The following is a 16,330-nucleotide window of genomic DNA, read 5'->3' as shown; positions in this document are numbered from 1 at the left end:
TTTCATAAACCTTAACCTCACGACTTAAATACATATAATATCTCTGAAAAAAAAAAAGAAACGAAAAGAATGTAACAATGAAGAGTGTTAATAAACAAATATGTATCATCAATAAAAACCAATTGATAATTATAATTTAATTCTTAATCACAGATAGATAGATATTACTAATACAGTAGAAGTCCATTAGTCCGGCATCCAACAGTCCGGAATGCCCGATAGTCCGGCATCGCTCCGGAAAATTGTAAAAATTTTGGTTTTCTCCAAAAGTGTGTCTTTAAAGCAAATAAAACCGCTCGAGAGCTATTCGGAAGTTTTCGGGGTAGTTCGAGATCATCCGGAAGCGCTCGGTATTGTTCGGAAACAATTAGCGGCCGGCTAGTCTCAGCTGTCACAACAAATTCAGGTGCAGTGCAGCTCCGTTAATCAATCACGAAGCGTCTTCGCCATTTTTTTGTGCGTTGTTGTTTTGTGTCCTTTCACATCGCAGTAAACGTAACTTTTGAAACTGTTTATAAAAAAAGTGATTTTCGTTCTAACTGTACAGTGACTATGTTTTCAAAACCTAAGCCTTCGAGTTCAAAAGGAGAGAAACGAAAACACGTAACACTGACTCTCAATCAGAAACTAGAAACCATCAAACGGCTAGAAAAAGGCGAGAATAGAAATGTTTTAATGAATGAGTTTAATATTGGCTCATCAACTATTTATGACATTAAAAAACAAAAAGATGAACTAATGAAGTTTGCTTCTCAATCGGTAACAACTGAAAAATTGGCTTCTAGACAAACATTAAAAAAACCAAAACTGGAACAGCTAGATAGTGTATTGTTCAAATGATTTAGTGCAGTACGTTCTGAAGGAAAGCCGGTAACAGGGCCAATGATTGTTGAAAAGGCAAAGAAATTCGGCCAAGATTTAGGAGTTGCTGAAAGTGAATGTAATTATTCTGATGGTTGGCTCAGAAACTTTAAGTTTCGGCATGGAATTCGAAGACTTGATGTAACTGGAGAAACCCTTTCAGCAAACCAAAACTCTGCAGAAAAATACAAAGACGAGTTTGAGAAAATCGTGGCTGATAATGATTTAACACCTGAACAGATTTGCATACTGTATTTTTAGTTTAATTATTAACCTAACTGTTCTTATAATGACCGCCCGATAGACCGGAATTTTCGGTAGTCCGGCACCGAGCCGGTCCCGAACGTGCCGGATTATCGGACTTCTACTGTAATACAAAAAAATGCATGCTAAGCTAAGTTGTTATATTATTTACTAAGCCATTTAATAATGCATAAAATAAAAAAAAGGACTTCAAAAAATAATAGGGCCATAGGTATTGTCTCTCGTCCCACATTTTGAGACCGCTGGCTTTAGTAAAGAACAGATAAGGACGCTCTTCATAGCTTTCCTCCAGTTTTCATTGGAAGCCCTTCTGGCATTGTTGAATTAATTACCTTTCTAAAAGTAATTAAGGAGCTTAATTAAGTATGGTAAAATACAAAGAGTTTTCTTCTATCGGAGTTATTGGGAGAAAAAAATAAAATCTTACTTACTGCACGCATATTTTAAGAAAACTTTACTAAAGGCCAACTTCTTTAGTCAAGACACAAAGCTTAATGAAATTATCAAAGTACAATAACTTGTTTCCAAGGATAACACACAGTTTTTTTTTTTTTTTTTTTGTAACTTCTGTAACCCATACAAGACAATAAACGTTGTGCTATTGAGTGAAATATGGGATAAGGCTATTCAGAATGCTCTTCAATTCCTGCTAAAATTAACTAACATATTATGCTCATGCACTGTTCTGTTAGCGGATCAATGACGAAAGCAACGGAACATTGTTTTTGAAATTCAGAAAATGTTTTGTTTTTTTGTCCCGAACTTGAGACAAAACAGCGATAAGGATTAAGCGGAGACAAAATATCTGGAAAAATTAAGTCCATTTAGTTTGCGTTGTCTTCCTAATATATGATTGAAAACGAAAATATAAGCCAAAGGAATTGTCTCTAATCTATTAAGGTACAATTCTAAATTTAGCTTCTTTATCAAGAATTAAGTCATACCTAAACCGCCTTTTGTAGATTTCATTCGGTGGAGAACTAATGCTATTGGTAACTATCTCTAAAATGCGATTTTACAATATGGTTGATGTCTTCTTTGAAGAGAAATAAGATAGGCATGTTGATTTATAATTTTGTAATGTATGTTTTATAATTCTCAAAATTGTATTCCTAATTTAAATCTTTGTGAATTTCAGATATTAATTGTAGAGACATTAGGAATTTTGGAAGCAAGCAAGATGAAAAATTAGCAGCCGCCTTCGCCGGGAATCGAACCACGGACCTCTGGAATACCGGTCCAGCCTGCAGAACCACTACACCACGAAAGCAGGCTAAGAAAGCGGAAGAAATACCTTATATAATAATAAAAGATTTGACGCAAAAAGTAAGCTGTATTGTCAAACATTTTAATTATTGTGAAAATAAATCATGAAACTGATGTATTCATTTGAAAATATTTACAATTAAAAGCAGACAGATTAATTTTTTTCTGGTAACTAAATTTAATCTAAATCTTACTAAGATCTAATGTTATAGGTTTTAAATATTATGTGTACCTAGGTTCATGTTTCCGCATTGAGAATTGTTTCTTTTCTTTCCTGATATCCAATGAGAGCTAATTATTTTTTAAAAAATTTCTTTCCCTTTTAAATCTACTACTTAAGCGTAACTAAAATGAATGGATTTCATGCTCTCTAGCCCTCCCAAGGATTTCTGCAGTATTCTTCTTCTTTAGCATAATTTATGGCGCGGTTTTTCTCATGGTAGCAATTCGGTGACCATATTAAGACAAACATCCATAAAGGATTCTAATTACCCACAGAACAAATTAGGCAACTGATTGAGCATAACAAAAGAAATATTCAATTATGTGCCTTAAAAACACATTTAATTCCTCTCTTTTGTAGTACCTGTAGTAATTTTTAAAAAATAGTAATAAAACATAAATAACTGTAAAGAAGCTTACTTCTATGTATATGAAATGTTTTGCTTCGCGAATAACCTGAATGTAAGCTTCTTGGATAGAATTTTCTGTTTCTGAAATGCCACCAGACCACAAGCAAAGGCTTCGTAGCACCTGAGGAAAAACAATATTTTCTATCTTAATTATTCACTTGAATGATTAAGCCACACATATAATATAAAGAAAAAGTGACAGTGTCAAAATTTTCAAAGTCCGCCTATATTAAGAGCTCCTTTCTGTTATGGAAAATTAAGCATTGTTAAGAAATGTACAGGCGCGATAAGATAGCTTCGCCGCAAAGCAGTTTTAGGGTTGCCATAAAATGGCAAAGGAGGGCACAATTGCCACATTTGGCGAGAAATCGCCCATTTGGCGACAAAATTGGCGATATACCATGGACGGATGGAGAACCTTCTGGAACGAATTCTTACCAGTTTAGCCCAGAATGTTCCCGAACACAAGCCGAAAGCTGTATAAACCCTGCTGGTCCGCAGTCAGTCAGTGTGTGCTTCATTGAGAGGGCGAGTATGTGTGCCTCGTCTAGAGTGAGAGTTAGTTAGTATCCAGTTGCTGTCTCGTCTAGCGAGTCAATCTCTGCGGAGTCGATCGAGTTGACAGCCGGACAGCGAGTGCCGAGTGGGTCGTCGAGTGCACCGAAGGAGTCTGTTAGTGTATCGCGGTTAGTGCATCGTCGAGAGAGCGTGTTGAGCTCCGGGAACGACTGAACCGAAGAATCGGGAGCTGTGCTCGTGTGTCGTCGAGTGCATCGCGAGTTGTATCGTGGAGAGTCTCGAGAGTACGTGAAGTTCCGAGAATGAACGAGCAGAGTCGGGAGCTTTGCAGTGAAGCTGTCTCCACCATTATTGCCTGACAGTGTGAAGGCTGTGTCACTGATTGTTCCAGCGTGTTTAGAGTAGATCTTCAACGACTGTAAAACGTGTTATTGGAGCTGTACTGATTAATATTCGCTAAATAAAGTGTGTTTCGATACTTCATCAAGTGTCGTCGTTATTCACTCCAAATCTACGAACCTCGTACGAACGTGAAGGAAGAAAATAACTTATTAGTATGATCCTTTGTAAGTCTGCAATACCTTTCTATGTATTTTCATTTCGAAAGAGAATAAAATTAACTTTGCAATAGCCCAGCGGTTTGGTTTTAAGCAGGGGCCTAGCTAGAGGCGACAAGGGGGATATTTATTTCTGGGGGCAACATCCAGGGGGAGCCAAACAGGAGAGGGCGCAAAATCTTCAGCTCTTCCCGGGCACTAAATATCCTAGCTACGACTCCGGTTTTAGGTGTGAGTGCTATTTTCCAGTAGCTTAAAGAAAGATGAAAAAAGGCATTTATGCTTTTAAACGTTGCTTTTGTGAGTAATATTTCAATTTTGCTAAAGTTCTTTTTGGCAATATTTCTTTACTACAGTAGTCATTTTCAGATTAAAGAATCATATTTCTCTAAGATGTCAGTATCATATGCCTCTAAGATGTAATCCGGTATATTTTTTAACCACGGGAATAATTTACTTCCTGATGAGCACTCTACAAGAGAAAAGGTTACGATTTTTGTTAACAAACGGAATCTCGAGGTTGTACGTATCTAAGGAAACACAGTTTGTTACGTCTACGAAAAATTTAAAAAAGTAACCCAAAATAAAACTCCTCAGTGAAAGCAACTGATATGGGTATATGATGCTGTTGAGGAACTTACTACTCAACATGTATCCTAAAGTAGATCTTTCTCAACCTTACTTCAAAATAATTTGAAGGATGATGAGCATGGTTGGGAAGTTACTAGAGATTTCAGATTGGTGGCTTTCCTGATAAGTCTTCAAGCAACTTTTACAAAACGGCGTTGTTAGCTCTGTCTTTAATAAGAGAGCAGCTAAACCAAGGCAGATTGCTATTGAAAAGATAAAATACAATGGACTAAATGCTTTGTAAGAATTCAACAGTATCAACTGGAAACAATTCTTCCGATTCCAGCTAATTCTGGTGCCTTCGCTTTGCCCGTGAAATCAGGCTTAACAAAGTAATTTATTAAAGCTGTATTTACTAATTCGACAGCTTTCAGACATCTTTAGAACTCATTTTCTAAGCTACGTGCGGTGAAGATCAAAGCAATTCTTCCTAGAAGGTCAAGAGATAATTAAAAAGTGAAAGAATTTTAAAATTCATTTTAATCAAAGAAGTGTTTGGTGCAGTTTTGCTGTTAGGGTTAAGGATTTTCTGGATATCACAAGACTCTATGAAAAATTGTGGAATATTAGTTAAAATTTAAAGCAAAACAGACTGTTCAAGGAATGTCCTTAAAAGTACCTACACTTAATGCCCTTGATAAATTCAAAGAAAACATGGGTTTATACTCAGAAGGGAGAGTTAAGTATTTCCACTAACATATGTTGAATTCTGAATATTGTTATCCGTAAAAATATAAAGAAAATACATGTATGATGATGCACAAAAGTAAAGCTTTAAAGAATAATAATTTTTATTTATTCTTTGCCTCTGTCAAAGAAAAAATAAGACCTACATTCATAATAGCTTGTGACACGACTTTTGTAAAAGAAGTTACTTATCTCTGAAAATACGAAATTTTCAATGGTTAAATCTCCGAGCTCTCAAACATACTGCTGCACATTTTTACGTTTGAAATTCCTCCCTTCCATTGGATAGCCGGATACTTGATTCGTAAAGACTTTCGGTGTCCGCCGAAAACATCGCAGACGAAAACGTCGCTGAGAAAACAACGCAAGGCGAAAACGTCGTAGTAAAAAAACACCTTGGGAGAAAAGAAATCAAAGACAAAATACCGGAGTCCTAAACGGTGGTACAAAATATCGTGGCCGAAAATAAAGCGGTTCAAAAACTTCGCAGTTTAAAAACATCGGCGACGAAAATATCGTGGTAAAAAATAAAGTACCTACAAATAATCACGTGACAATAACATCGCACATATGCGTTTTTAAGATTTTAAAAGTTGAAAGTGCATTTTCGCATAATGATTTGGGAGCTCAAGAAGAAAAAGAGGGATATTTTTACTTCGATATTTCTTATTTTTGAGTAAACGTAAAGTTTTTGATGAAACTTAAGCATTTAAAAATTGAAAATGAGTAGAAAATTAGTGCAACTTATAGCACTTAATAGAATTTTTTAATTTACATAATTAATTAACAAAGGTTATTAATAAATTAATCTTTTTTTTAAAAAATTTTACTGATAATTTTTTATAAAAAATACAGTGTAAAAATGTTTAGAAAAAATAAGAGAAATAAGTGCATGATGTTACCTGTATACAAATTGCTTAGTTAAATATCAAATTATTTTCTTTCACGTTTGTTAATCTGTTATTGTTTTAGTGAAAATTATATTTTTTTTTTTTTTTTTTCCTTTTATTCTTGAAGTGACTTTAACATTTTCACCTTTTTTCTCTCTTTCCTTCGTGCGCTCCCAAATCATTAAGCGAAAATGAAGTTACAACTTTAAAAACTTGAAACACGCATGTGAGCGATGTTATCGTCACGTCATCCAACGATTTGTAGTAATTTATTTTTTACCAAGATATTTTCGACGACGATGTTTTTAAACTGCGAAGTTTTTGAACCGCTTTATTTTCGACCACGATATTTTGTACCGCGATGTTTTCTCTTTGCAATGTTTTCTCCCACGACGTTTTCGCTTTGCGTTGTTTTCTCCGCGACGTTTTCGTGCGCGATGTTTTTGCCGCGTGCTTTCGGCTGCAACCCTTTTTACACACTCGGAGAGCACTGGTCATTTAGTTGTCAGCAAACGCATTGGTCATTTAGGAGTTTCTTCAGCGAGGATGTTGCGCAGAATGCATCAAAAAGGGAGTCTAATATTATATTCACAAAATTTGCACAACCATTGATTTCTCTTAAAAGGTAAGCTCGAGAAAAAATTATAAATTCCGAGCGATAATTAAGTGTTTACTAGCGGGCTGCGGCAAAAACAAAATTTTTATTAATTTTTAATTTATATTTATGCACAATTAAAATTTATAAATATGTACACATAAGAAGAAAATGCATAGAAACCTTTCAGTATGAATAAAATCAGATCATTCTTTCCTAGCAACAACCAATTCGTAAATACTTTTTTGTTGCCAAACCAGGAAACAAAAACTTTTGACACTTCAGTTTAATATGTATGACATCACGATTTAAATTTAATGCAAAACAACAACTTTTTCTCAATATCAATAAAAGAATTATCGTGGAAATTAAATATTGTATCCGTTATCCTAACTTAAAACAAAAAATTGCCATTAACAGACATTATTTAAATTACTGACATTAACGAACAATTTTCGATATATAATGACGTCACATGCAATCGCATGCTTTATTCAAGAATATGATCTTACATAATAATAATGCATTTAATATTTAGCAATGCTATTTTTATTTCATATTTTGTAAAACTTACAATTTTTTTTAATTAACAAACTCTATGATTTGAAAGCTAGCAGTGGCAACACTTTTCAAAATAAAGTAGATTTTTATTTCCAGCGAGCGAGACTGTTGCCACTCGGAAAAATGAGTGCGGAAATTAGCGTTTTCAGAGTTTTTTAATTAGTATCTCGGCTAATGGAAGCCGAGCGAAGATGATAATGGTCGAAATGGCTTCCCACGAATTTTTGGAATATGGAAGTACCTCTCTGGAAACTCAATCCCCGCAGTTCCGAAGGAGATAATGCCAAAAACAGACAGGCAGATGAAGACAGATTTTAATAGTATAGATATTTGGTATACTTGACAGAGATTTTCGAGAATAGAAAATAAACTTGTGATAATGATTTTGAGTTTTAATAAAAGTTTAATTTAAAAAATTATCCTATTTTTAATTTGATTCACATCCTATACCGTTAGATGAACATAATTTCAAGAATAGCTCACTTTTCAAAGTTATTTACCTGGCATTCTGCACTGTAGATTGTTCCGATAATGTCATACAACCAAGAAGAGGTGTTATCATTAAATTTGGCATAAGCTTTCGGCATGAGGTAAGGATAAGTGAAATCTTCAGGACAGATTTCTTCCTGTGAGCAGAAAAAATAAAAATTAGCAAATATTTTAATGAACTGAATGAATAATTCCCGCTATTTTGTCTTTCTGCGTGGTATTTTTCATAAAAACTTTTAAATAGGCTCTTATAATAATGTGGGTCATAGGCATTATCATAACGCTTTCTTTGCGGTGCTTGGATTCGTCTGCAAAAAATTAGTTTTTAGTCCAAAGGGATTTGAATCCCGAAGGACTATTAGTTTCGTTTTGGCATTTTGCGTCGGACTCGTAAATGTCAGTTCACTTTTCAAACTGTTGCCACAAAATGTTAGAGTCCTGCATTATATTTGAAGAAATTAAATAATGAAAAATCTGCATAAATGTATGTATATTTCTCGTATTGTGATAAAACAACGGTACATAGAGTCATCGAATTTTGAATAACGTAATCCTCCAACGAATATGAGCATGTGGAAGACCAAATTTGAAATTTGAAATTTGTTTTATGATCGATTTCCTATTTTTTAAAACTTTGACGAATTTTTGATTAACAAACTCAAGGATTTCAAAGCGAGCAATGGCAACGTTGTGCAGAAAAAACATTTTTATCTCCAGCGCGTGAGTCTCTGTATCGGAAATTCTAAAGATATGCTCGTTTTAAAACTATTTTGCGATATTGCTGTTGCACTGGATCTTATGGTTTAAGTGCGAGGAACATGATATTTAATAAAGAAAGGTAACACACAAAATGTTAAAAAACGCCCCTTTGGACGTAATTTAAAATCTGAAACATTTCAGATTTCTTTTTTATTTATTTATTTTTTTATTTATTTAAAATTTCCACGATATACGTGAATTTATGTATTGGCTTGTTTTGAAATTTAACATGTTTGTTATAAGCGATAATAACGCCAAATATGGTTTATGCACTTTGTTAAAATTATTTAAAAGAATAAATGATGAACTTTTTTCCCGTTCGTGCGCAATGAAACCGAAAGGAAAACAAACTTGGCGCAAACTGAAAAAATGCACCAGGATAAAATTATAAATTTCTCCTCAAGTTTCTAACCAAAATTACAAAATTTAATATTTAGGCATAATTTGAGGGTTAGAATCGAAGTATGAAAATATATGGGTATGTTATTTAAGGAAATGTCCTGTTTTGTGTAAAAATAACTGTATTAGAACACTGTAATATACACTGGTGTGCAAAAATTAAGGGCGAAGTCGAAAAATTAGCATATCAGCTGAACGAAGAGGCAGAGCGGACAGAAAGACCAATCAGGAGATTAAGTAAGGTGATGTACGGTAGCACATGCGCAGATATGCAGGTAGACGTAATGGGGGTGTGTCTGAGTAGTATAAAGCATGTTGTCGGTGTAAGATCAGTATTTCTGGCAAAGACATTGCACGCCGTATAGCAGTTAAAATTACACCGAGTTGCTGCCTCAGCGAGAAATGGCGAATAATCAATCTGTTAGACGACATCTGGATGCTTTTACCCGAGGTCGAATCATTGGGAAGTTGGAGGAAGGCCGCAGTGTGACAAGTGTGGCTGCAGAGTTCGGAATTGCTCACAGCATCGTTTCACGACTTTGGAGACAATTTAAAACTACAGGAACAGCTATCCGGGGGTTTAGTAGTGGTTGTCCACGAGGAACCACACCCGCAGATGACCGGTATATTGCGTTACAGGCCAGAAGAAACAGGCGGCAGACAGCGGGAGAAATCGCTAGACACACGACACAGGCTACTGGACGACAGATATCGCGTTTTACCGTGGCCAGAAAACTGCACGGTGGTGGTCTGTTTGCACGACGCCCTGTACGGTGTGTGCCTCTAACGCCTGCCCATCGGAGAAGGCGTTCTCTGCGGTGCCGGGAACACCGGAATTGGAGAGACAATGAATGGGGACGAGAACTCTTTACAGATGAGAGCAGATTCAGTCTGAGTAGCGATTCTCATCGCATACTCATCTGGAGAGAGCGGGGAAGACGCAATCATCCCTCGAACATCATTGAAAGGGACAGGTATGGAGGTGGCGGTGTTCTCGCTTGGGGAGGCATCATGCTTGGTAGTCGTACAGACCTTCACATCTTCGACGCAGGTTCAGTCAACTGGACCCGTTATTGTAACGAGATTCTTCTTCCATATGTGCGTCTTTTTAGAGGCGCTATGGGTCCGCAGTTCCTTTTCATGGACGACAATGCACCATGTCATCGCACAGTAGCTGCCGAACAGCTCTTAGAGAGTGAGGATATTGAACGTATGGATTGGCATGTACGATCTCCGGATCTCAATCCCATCGAGCATGTATGGGATTTTCTAGGCAGACGCTTGGCAGCTCGTACCTTACCACCAGTAACGATTCCGGAGCTTCGATTGGCGCTGCAAGACGAATGGGCAGCAATGCCTCAACAACTCATTGACACCCGCATTCTCAACATGGGCAGACGCTGTGAAACCTGCCTAGCAGTCAGGGGAGATCATATCCCCTATTAAAGACCGGATGTTTCTTGCTGGACACCCATCACAGGGATGTTTTGGCCTTCAGTCGCATTGCGCTCCATGCTACTTTTTCAATAAAGCTTCTTTTTATCCCTCTGATTTCTCTTTTGGTAAGTGTTGCTTACATTACTCATGTCCTTACGTATTGGGGATCTTACGGTATTAAATGTGTTGATTTAGAAAGCTTTTGTACAAAGTTATATTGAAAAACACCGTCTCGTCCTTAATTTTTGCACACCAGTGTATTTGTGATCGGACATTGCAATACTGGGTCCCACATATAATATATTATATGCGGCCCAGTAGAATAGGAGATATAGAACTGTCCTCTTTTTTTTTTTTTTTTTTTTTTTTTTTTCCTCTGTGCAGAGTATACGTGTAGTTATAAATTATAAAAATGCCGTCCTATTAAATGATAATTTTGAACTAAAATAACCGGTTTCCAGAAACTGATTTGTTTTTGCTTTGCTTCTGGCATACCTCTTTTCCACTCGAGATGTTAATGTAAATCCTTGACCTCGAAATGATTAGTTTAATTTCTAGACCGCTAAATTCTAGCAAATTTTCGCTAATGACACCGCAACCACCTGTGAATTTATCTTTTTTTCTCGCAATAACGTTATTTATTTACTTATATTTTATTTCAAAAACTAAGTCTTATTAAATACACACAGTATTGCAATATGTTCAGACCGAATTCTTCAGACAAGGGGATGAGTACCTTTGCTTGATTCCAGCGGATGATAAAATGCCTGGCGATGTCTCGAGCTGGCTCTCCTTGCACAAACAATCCGATATCGTGCCAGGGCATGCGAGGTGTTGTCTTGCGATCAATGATGTCTGTAAAATGCAACAAGGCACTGAGAATTTTGCGAGTAGTAGGCAATCACAGTCAGTTTTGAGATTCAAAGGTTTTAGAAACAGGTTCACTACCTAAACAAGCGGTTTGTTTTATTTAATTATCGCAAAGCACACGAGGCTATCTGCCTAGAGGGAGAGATGTCTTCGTGGAGGATTTTCTAAGGAAACTGGCTCGTAACTACTTTGCACTTGGGAAAAACACGAAAGCGCCCATGTAGCCTGGAATCATGCCTTGATCCAGCTACCAGAGTTCAGTGACGTTACCACTCGGCCGCTAGCGAGACACCTAAATAAGAAATATTAACTACAGGTTAAGGCCGAATTAAAAATATTCTAAGCAGTTCTGCAGAATTGGTGCGAAACGGCTGAATTACATCGAATATGGGAAGGAATGCAATCTGGTAACTTTAGATTACAATCTAAATTCTTAATGAAGATTCTACTTTAAACAGATAAAATAATGTATCAGGTTGCAAATTGATAAATCGATATCTTTATTATTAAATAAAATTGAAAATTTCGCTTTTGAAAGCTCCGGTGGTTATTTCACGCAATGTTAAACGTAAAACGGTGTAAATGAGAAAATATCAAATACTATTAGCATATTATCGTTTGAAACAGATTACAATTTAAATGAAATTAAAATATATATGATGATTCTAAATTGTTTTTATAAATTAAGAGGGGTGATAGTATTCATCCAGATGAGCAATAATTACATAGAACATAGGGTCACATTCCACTCTGAGAGACAGAAAAGAAGAATATTAGAATTCCAACCTGAACGTAAAACAGTGTTGGGAGAGCGAATGAAAGAGACCAAAATTTACCAATCAGATTTGTGAAAAACTCACAGAAACTGCACAAAACGGATAAAACCGAAAACTTGGCGTTCTAGTGTTAATTCGCGCTCAGACCTTCGATGACAAATACTCAAATGGACATCTTTGGTTTGCAAGGTCTCAACTCGCAAACGATTGTAACAAGTTAATTATCTAATCAAGGGCTGAATATTATCAACTAACTCCAACTTCCGCTGAATGCCGAGATTAAAAATAAAAAAATTCATGCTGTGTTGCAGCTGTCCGAACATCGTGTCCGATAGAAGGGCGCTTCGAGTAGAATGAGCGCAGCATTGTAAGTCCAGTACAGGATAGAAGATGGTGATGGGGGAAAAACTGCTATCTTGAATAGTATCAAACATATCTTGAGTTGGAGTTGATAATATTCAGCCTATTTTTGATGTACTAGTACGTATTTTTCGGGCTTCACAAATTCTGTTTCCTCACCATTAAAGTAAATTGCATAAACTCCTCGCCTGCTTGGACATCAATATCACTGATATATTTTTTTATATTTCACTCGTATAATAGAATATATTTTTTAAGTTTTCAAATTATGTTAAAAATACTCGAAATATTTAAATTTTTTAATAATTTGACATATTGAAATAAATTTTTAAATAATTTGAAAGTGCAAAAACATATCCTTCAATCCACAACTTGTTTACGTGTCCCATTTTGAAAGAAGAATGAATTGAAAAGTAGCAGGCATGCTTTGTGAATAAGCAAGTAGCAGACGATATTTCTCATTTCAAATAATAAGCTGTTGCCAGAAATTTTTATTATAAAACATTTTTTTTAATTCTTAATCTAAATCGTTCTAATAATGTGTAAACATTCTCTGTATTAGTTATTCATTTGAGGTGTTAAAAAGAACTTTCTTCATACGAATTTCGTTCTTTCCTAATAACGGAGTTCTTTTCTATTACTATTCAAGGGATCGAGAAAGATTTACTCGAATAATATTTCGATCATATTGTTACGCTTAATACCATAATACCACCATCGAAAATAATTAAGAAAATATATTAAATTTTGTCTTTAGGTTTCTTCAGATAACATCTTTACTTGTTTCAAACGAATGAACATTGTTTCAAGCGGATTAGATCGCTGAACGACTAGTAGCTTGACTGGGTTTATGATATCTTAAAATATCCTGATAAAAAGGCTGGCTGCATGGGAGTTTTTTTGATTTTTTTCCTATATGTTGTATTTTCCTATGTTTTCCTATGTGTTTTTCCTAGTTTTCATACGTTTTCTTATGGTTTTCCTCGCGTGAATACGAGCCAGTTCTTAGGAAATATTCTACGAAAGTATCTTTCTTGTCATGCAAATAGCCTTCAAGTGCTTTACCTTAATAAATTAATCTGATCTAAACTTTTAAATGATTATGAAATTTATTTTGAAGGAAATTTGTTTTTCTGCTTTTATATCCAGACCTGCATTGAAAAACCATTGAATATACAAACCTGCGTAAGGCTGATGCAAATTTTCGAAATCCCTACAGATGAAGTTAACATAGTCCTTCCCGTGCCACAAGCGAAACTTACGTTCCATTCCTAAAGCTATAAGAGCCATCTGCTGGATGGTACGACGGCGATCAGCTGGTATAAGATTGGGCAATCTGATAGAAAAAATCAACTAATTATAAAGGCTCTAGCAATATTGCAATTAAGTTAAATACAGTAAAGCAAAAAGTTAAATAAGTTACTATATAAATTTGCTGTATAATTTATTTGGGTTAGTTAAGTTGTTTGAACACGGATAGAAACCCAAATAGAACCTCCAGCATTTAGCTGTCTTAGTCACTCGGCCACTATTGGAGTTTCGGTTTAATTAGGGCCGTCGGATCTTTGGTAGTTTGGCTAAAAATATTGTAATTGATAACTAAGAATGTTCCGCAATATCATCGATATATAATGAGGAAAAAATAACTGTCATTGGATAAGAAAAAACAAATGATTGCACAAAAGGAAAGCTATTGCAGTGAACCCATAAATAGCAATGAATCTGTGAGTTAGCTTATTCCTTTTCAAAGATAATGTGCAGTTTAATTTGTCTAAGTTTTTTTACTTTATATTTTACAGTAATAATTTTTATACAGGCATTTTTGGGTTGCGGATCAAATTTTCTGAATTTTATAGGAAAATTCGCTTTGATATACGGGTTCTTTGGATTACAAGCATGTTTCTAGAATCAATTTTTCTTTCAAGTCAAAGCGCTCTGTACTTGTGAAAACTGTCATAAAAGATATTATAGAAAATACCAAATAATTAATCTGTGCTTTGACAATTTAACCTAACCCAAAATCCCTTATTAATACTTTCTATTTACACTAACAGAATATTAACATTAGAAACATCTGAAGAAATAAAAACAACAAAAGTGAAACTGTGGGCTGCTAATGTCACGACACTGAGGACAATTTCCGGACCAAGCGATATCCGGTTGCTAGTTTAAAACTGAAAAGAAAAAATGGCAAAAAAATTATTGCATTATTTACTTTTGTAGCAAATTCTTTCTTTAATAATTCTCTCACTATTTTCGTTCTATGATCATTTTATACAAAACACGGAATACATTTATGCTATCTCGAGGATATTTTTATTCCGTAATTTATCATTACTTCACACTTATTTACTAATCTGCCGCAGAAATGATGCTGATTCTTAGCTGTACTAGTTTTCCGGTCAAAAATGAATGCCGTAAACACTGAAATACAGATTATTTTAATTCAAGCTCTACTCACACTGTTTCCGTCTCATCCTTCGTGTCCTTCAGCTCTGTCGCCAACGTTTGCTGCAGTCTTCCAAACTCCTAAGGAACAGAAGAAAAGAACGACAATAAGAGTAAAAGTAAACGAAAAGAAATTTGCAAGAAATTTCTGACGTAAGTTTTAGTGACTTATAACATTAGGCAATTTCAAGAAATATTGTAAAAGAAGGAAAAATAAATCAGTAAAATAAAAAGAAGTGTCTGTAACTTCAGGCAATCCATAACACAACAACAATTTCTTAATGTCTTCACATTGTCTTACTAAGAATAACTCTTTTGTTGGCATGAAACAGTCCTCGATACTTCAACTTTGTCCTTAAATGGCCACATTGGTAGGTAAAGTTTTTTATTGCAACTGCTTTTCTCTGGTTCTGTGTAGGAATATCATATAGGCACTACTTCTACGACTCCCGTTTTGCTATTTTAGTGTCTTTTTTACTTGTCAGTTATTTTATCTTGTGTATTCTACATATGGAAAAGAGAGCTGGCGCTCGAGTCAAACTTCTTAATATCTTATTTACCTAACATATATATTACTTAACACATACTAATAATTAATTTTTTACTTAATGCATTTTATTTACATACTTAATATCTCATTTAAGAAAAGGGCCTGAAGCAGGGCCTTTAAGAGAACAGCACCCCAGTAATTTATACCGGCTCCATGGCAGGAACGGAAGACACTTAAGCGCAGAACCAGAAAGTAGAAGAAATTCACGATTCAAACAGAAAGGAATAGCAATCTCAAAGGCACAGAGTATTAAAAAGAAGTATGCATTTTGTTCAAGTCCGCTGCTGGCTTATACTGTAAAGCTTCCTAACGTCATTTTTCAGTTCTTCGACAAGTACAAAATGTAAATTTACAGCGAATACCGTCTTTATTAGTGTATTTTCCTTTCTTTCCTCACTAATCTCAGTACTGGAAAACCGACGGTAGAAAATTATGCCCAGTTCACTATCTCTGCAAGAGAGCAAGTTAAAGCATAGCAAACTAAAAGAAGCTTACATCAACAGATATACAAATTAGTTGTAACAAAACTGACCTACCGAAGAACAAATGTTAAAGATACTACAGCAACAAGAATTAGCGTACGCATCTTCTGCTGATTCTTTTCCCTATAGTATCTTTAACAGGTATACAAATATTTGCATACTATATATGCAAAAGAAACATTCTTAAAGCTACATGGGGTTCCAGAAGATTTCGATCTTTTCTGGAATAACTCGTCTTAGAGAACAAGCTTGTGGATGATATTCAGGACAGTTGTTTACGTTCTCAACATCATTATTT

General features: G+C 35.2%; 1 protein-coding gene across 1 annotated transcript in view; it reads right to left on the bottom strand.

Moving 5' to 3' along the window:
• LOC118186668 (phospholipase D1-like) overlaps positions 1–16,330 on the bottom strand; it is a 96,473-nt gene that overhangs the window by 36,243 nt on the left and 43,900 nt on the right. Inside the window, exons 15-19 of the mRNA XM_085817797.1 lie at positions 15,014–15,081; positions 13,734–13,888; positions 11,283–11,401; positions 7,963–8,088; positions 3,034–3,144 (exon numbers count right to left, since the gene is read on the bottom strand). Of these exons, the coding sequence (XP_085673923.1) occupies positions 3,034–3,144; positions 7,963–8,088; positions 11,283–11,401; positions 13,734–13,888; positions 15,014–15,081 (579 nt within the window). The remainder of the gene's footprint in view (positions 1–3,033; positions 3,145–7,962; positions 8,089–11,282; positions 11,402–13,733; positions 13,889–15,013; positions 15,082–16,330) is intronic.

The sequence above is a fragment of the Stegodyphus dumicola genome, chromosome 5 (genome assembly GCF_044657685.1).
Source record: "Stegodyphus dumicola isolate Sdum_Otavi_A_Nest chromosome 5, ASM4465768v1".
Lineage (NCBI taxonomy): Eukaryota > Metazoa > Arthropoda > Arachnida > Araneae > Eresidae > Stegodyphus > Stegodyphus dumicola.
Note: the sequence above shows the minus strand (reverse complement) of the source record. Positions and strands in the feature narration are given on the sequence as shown.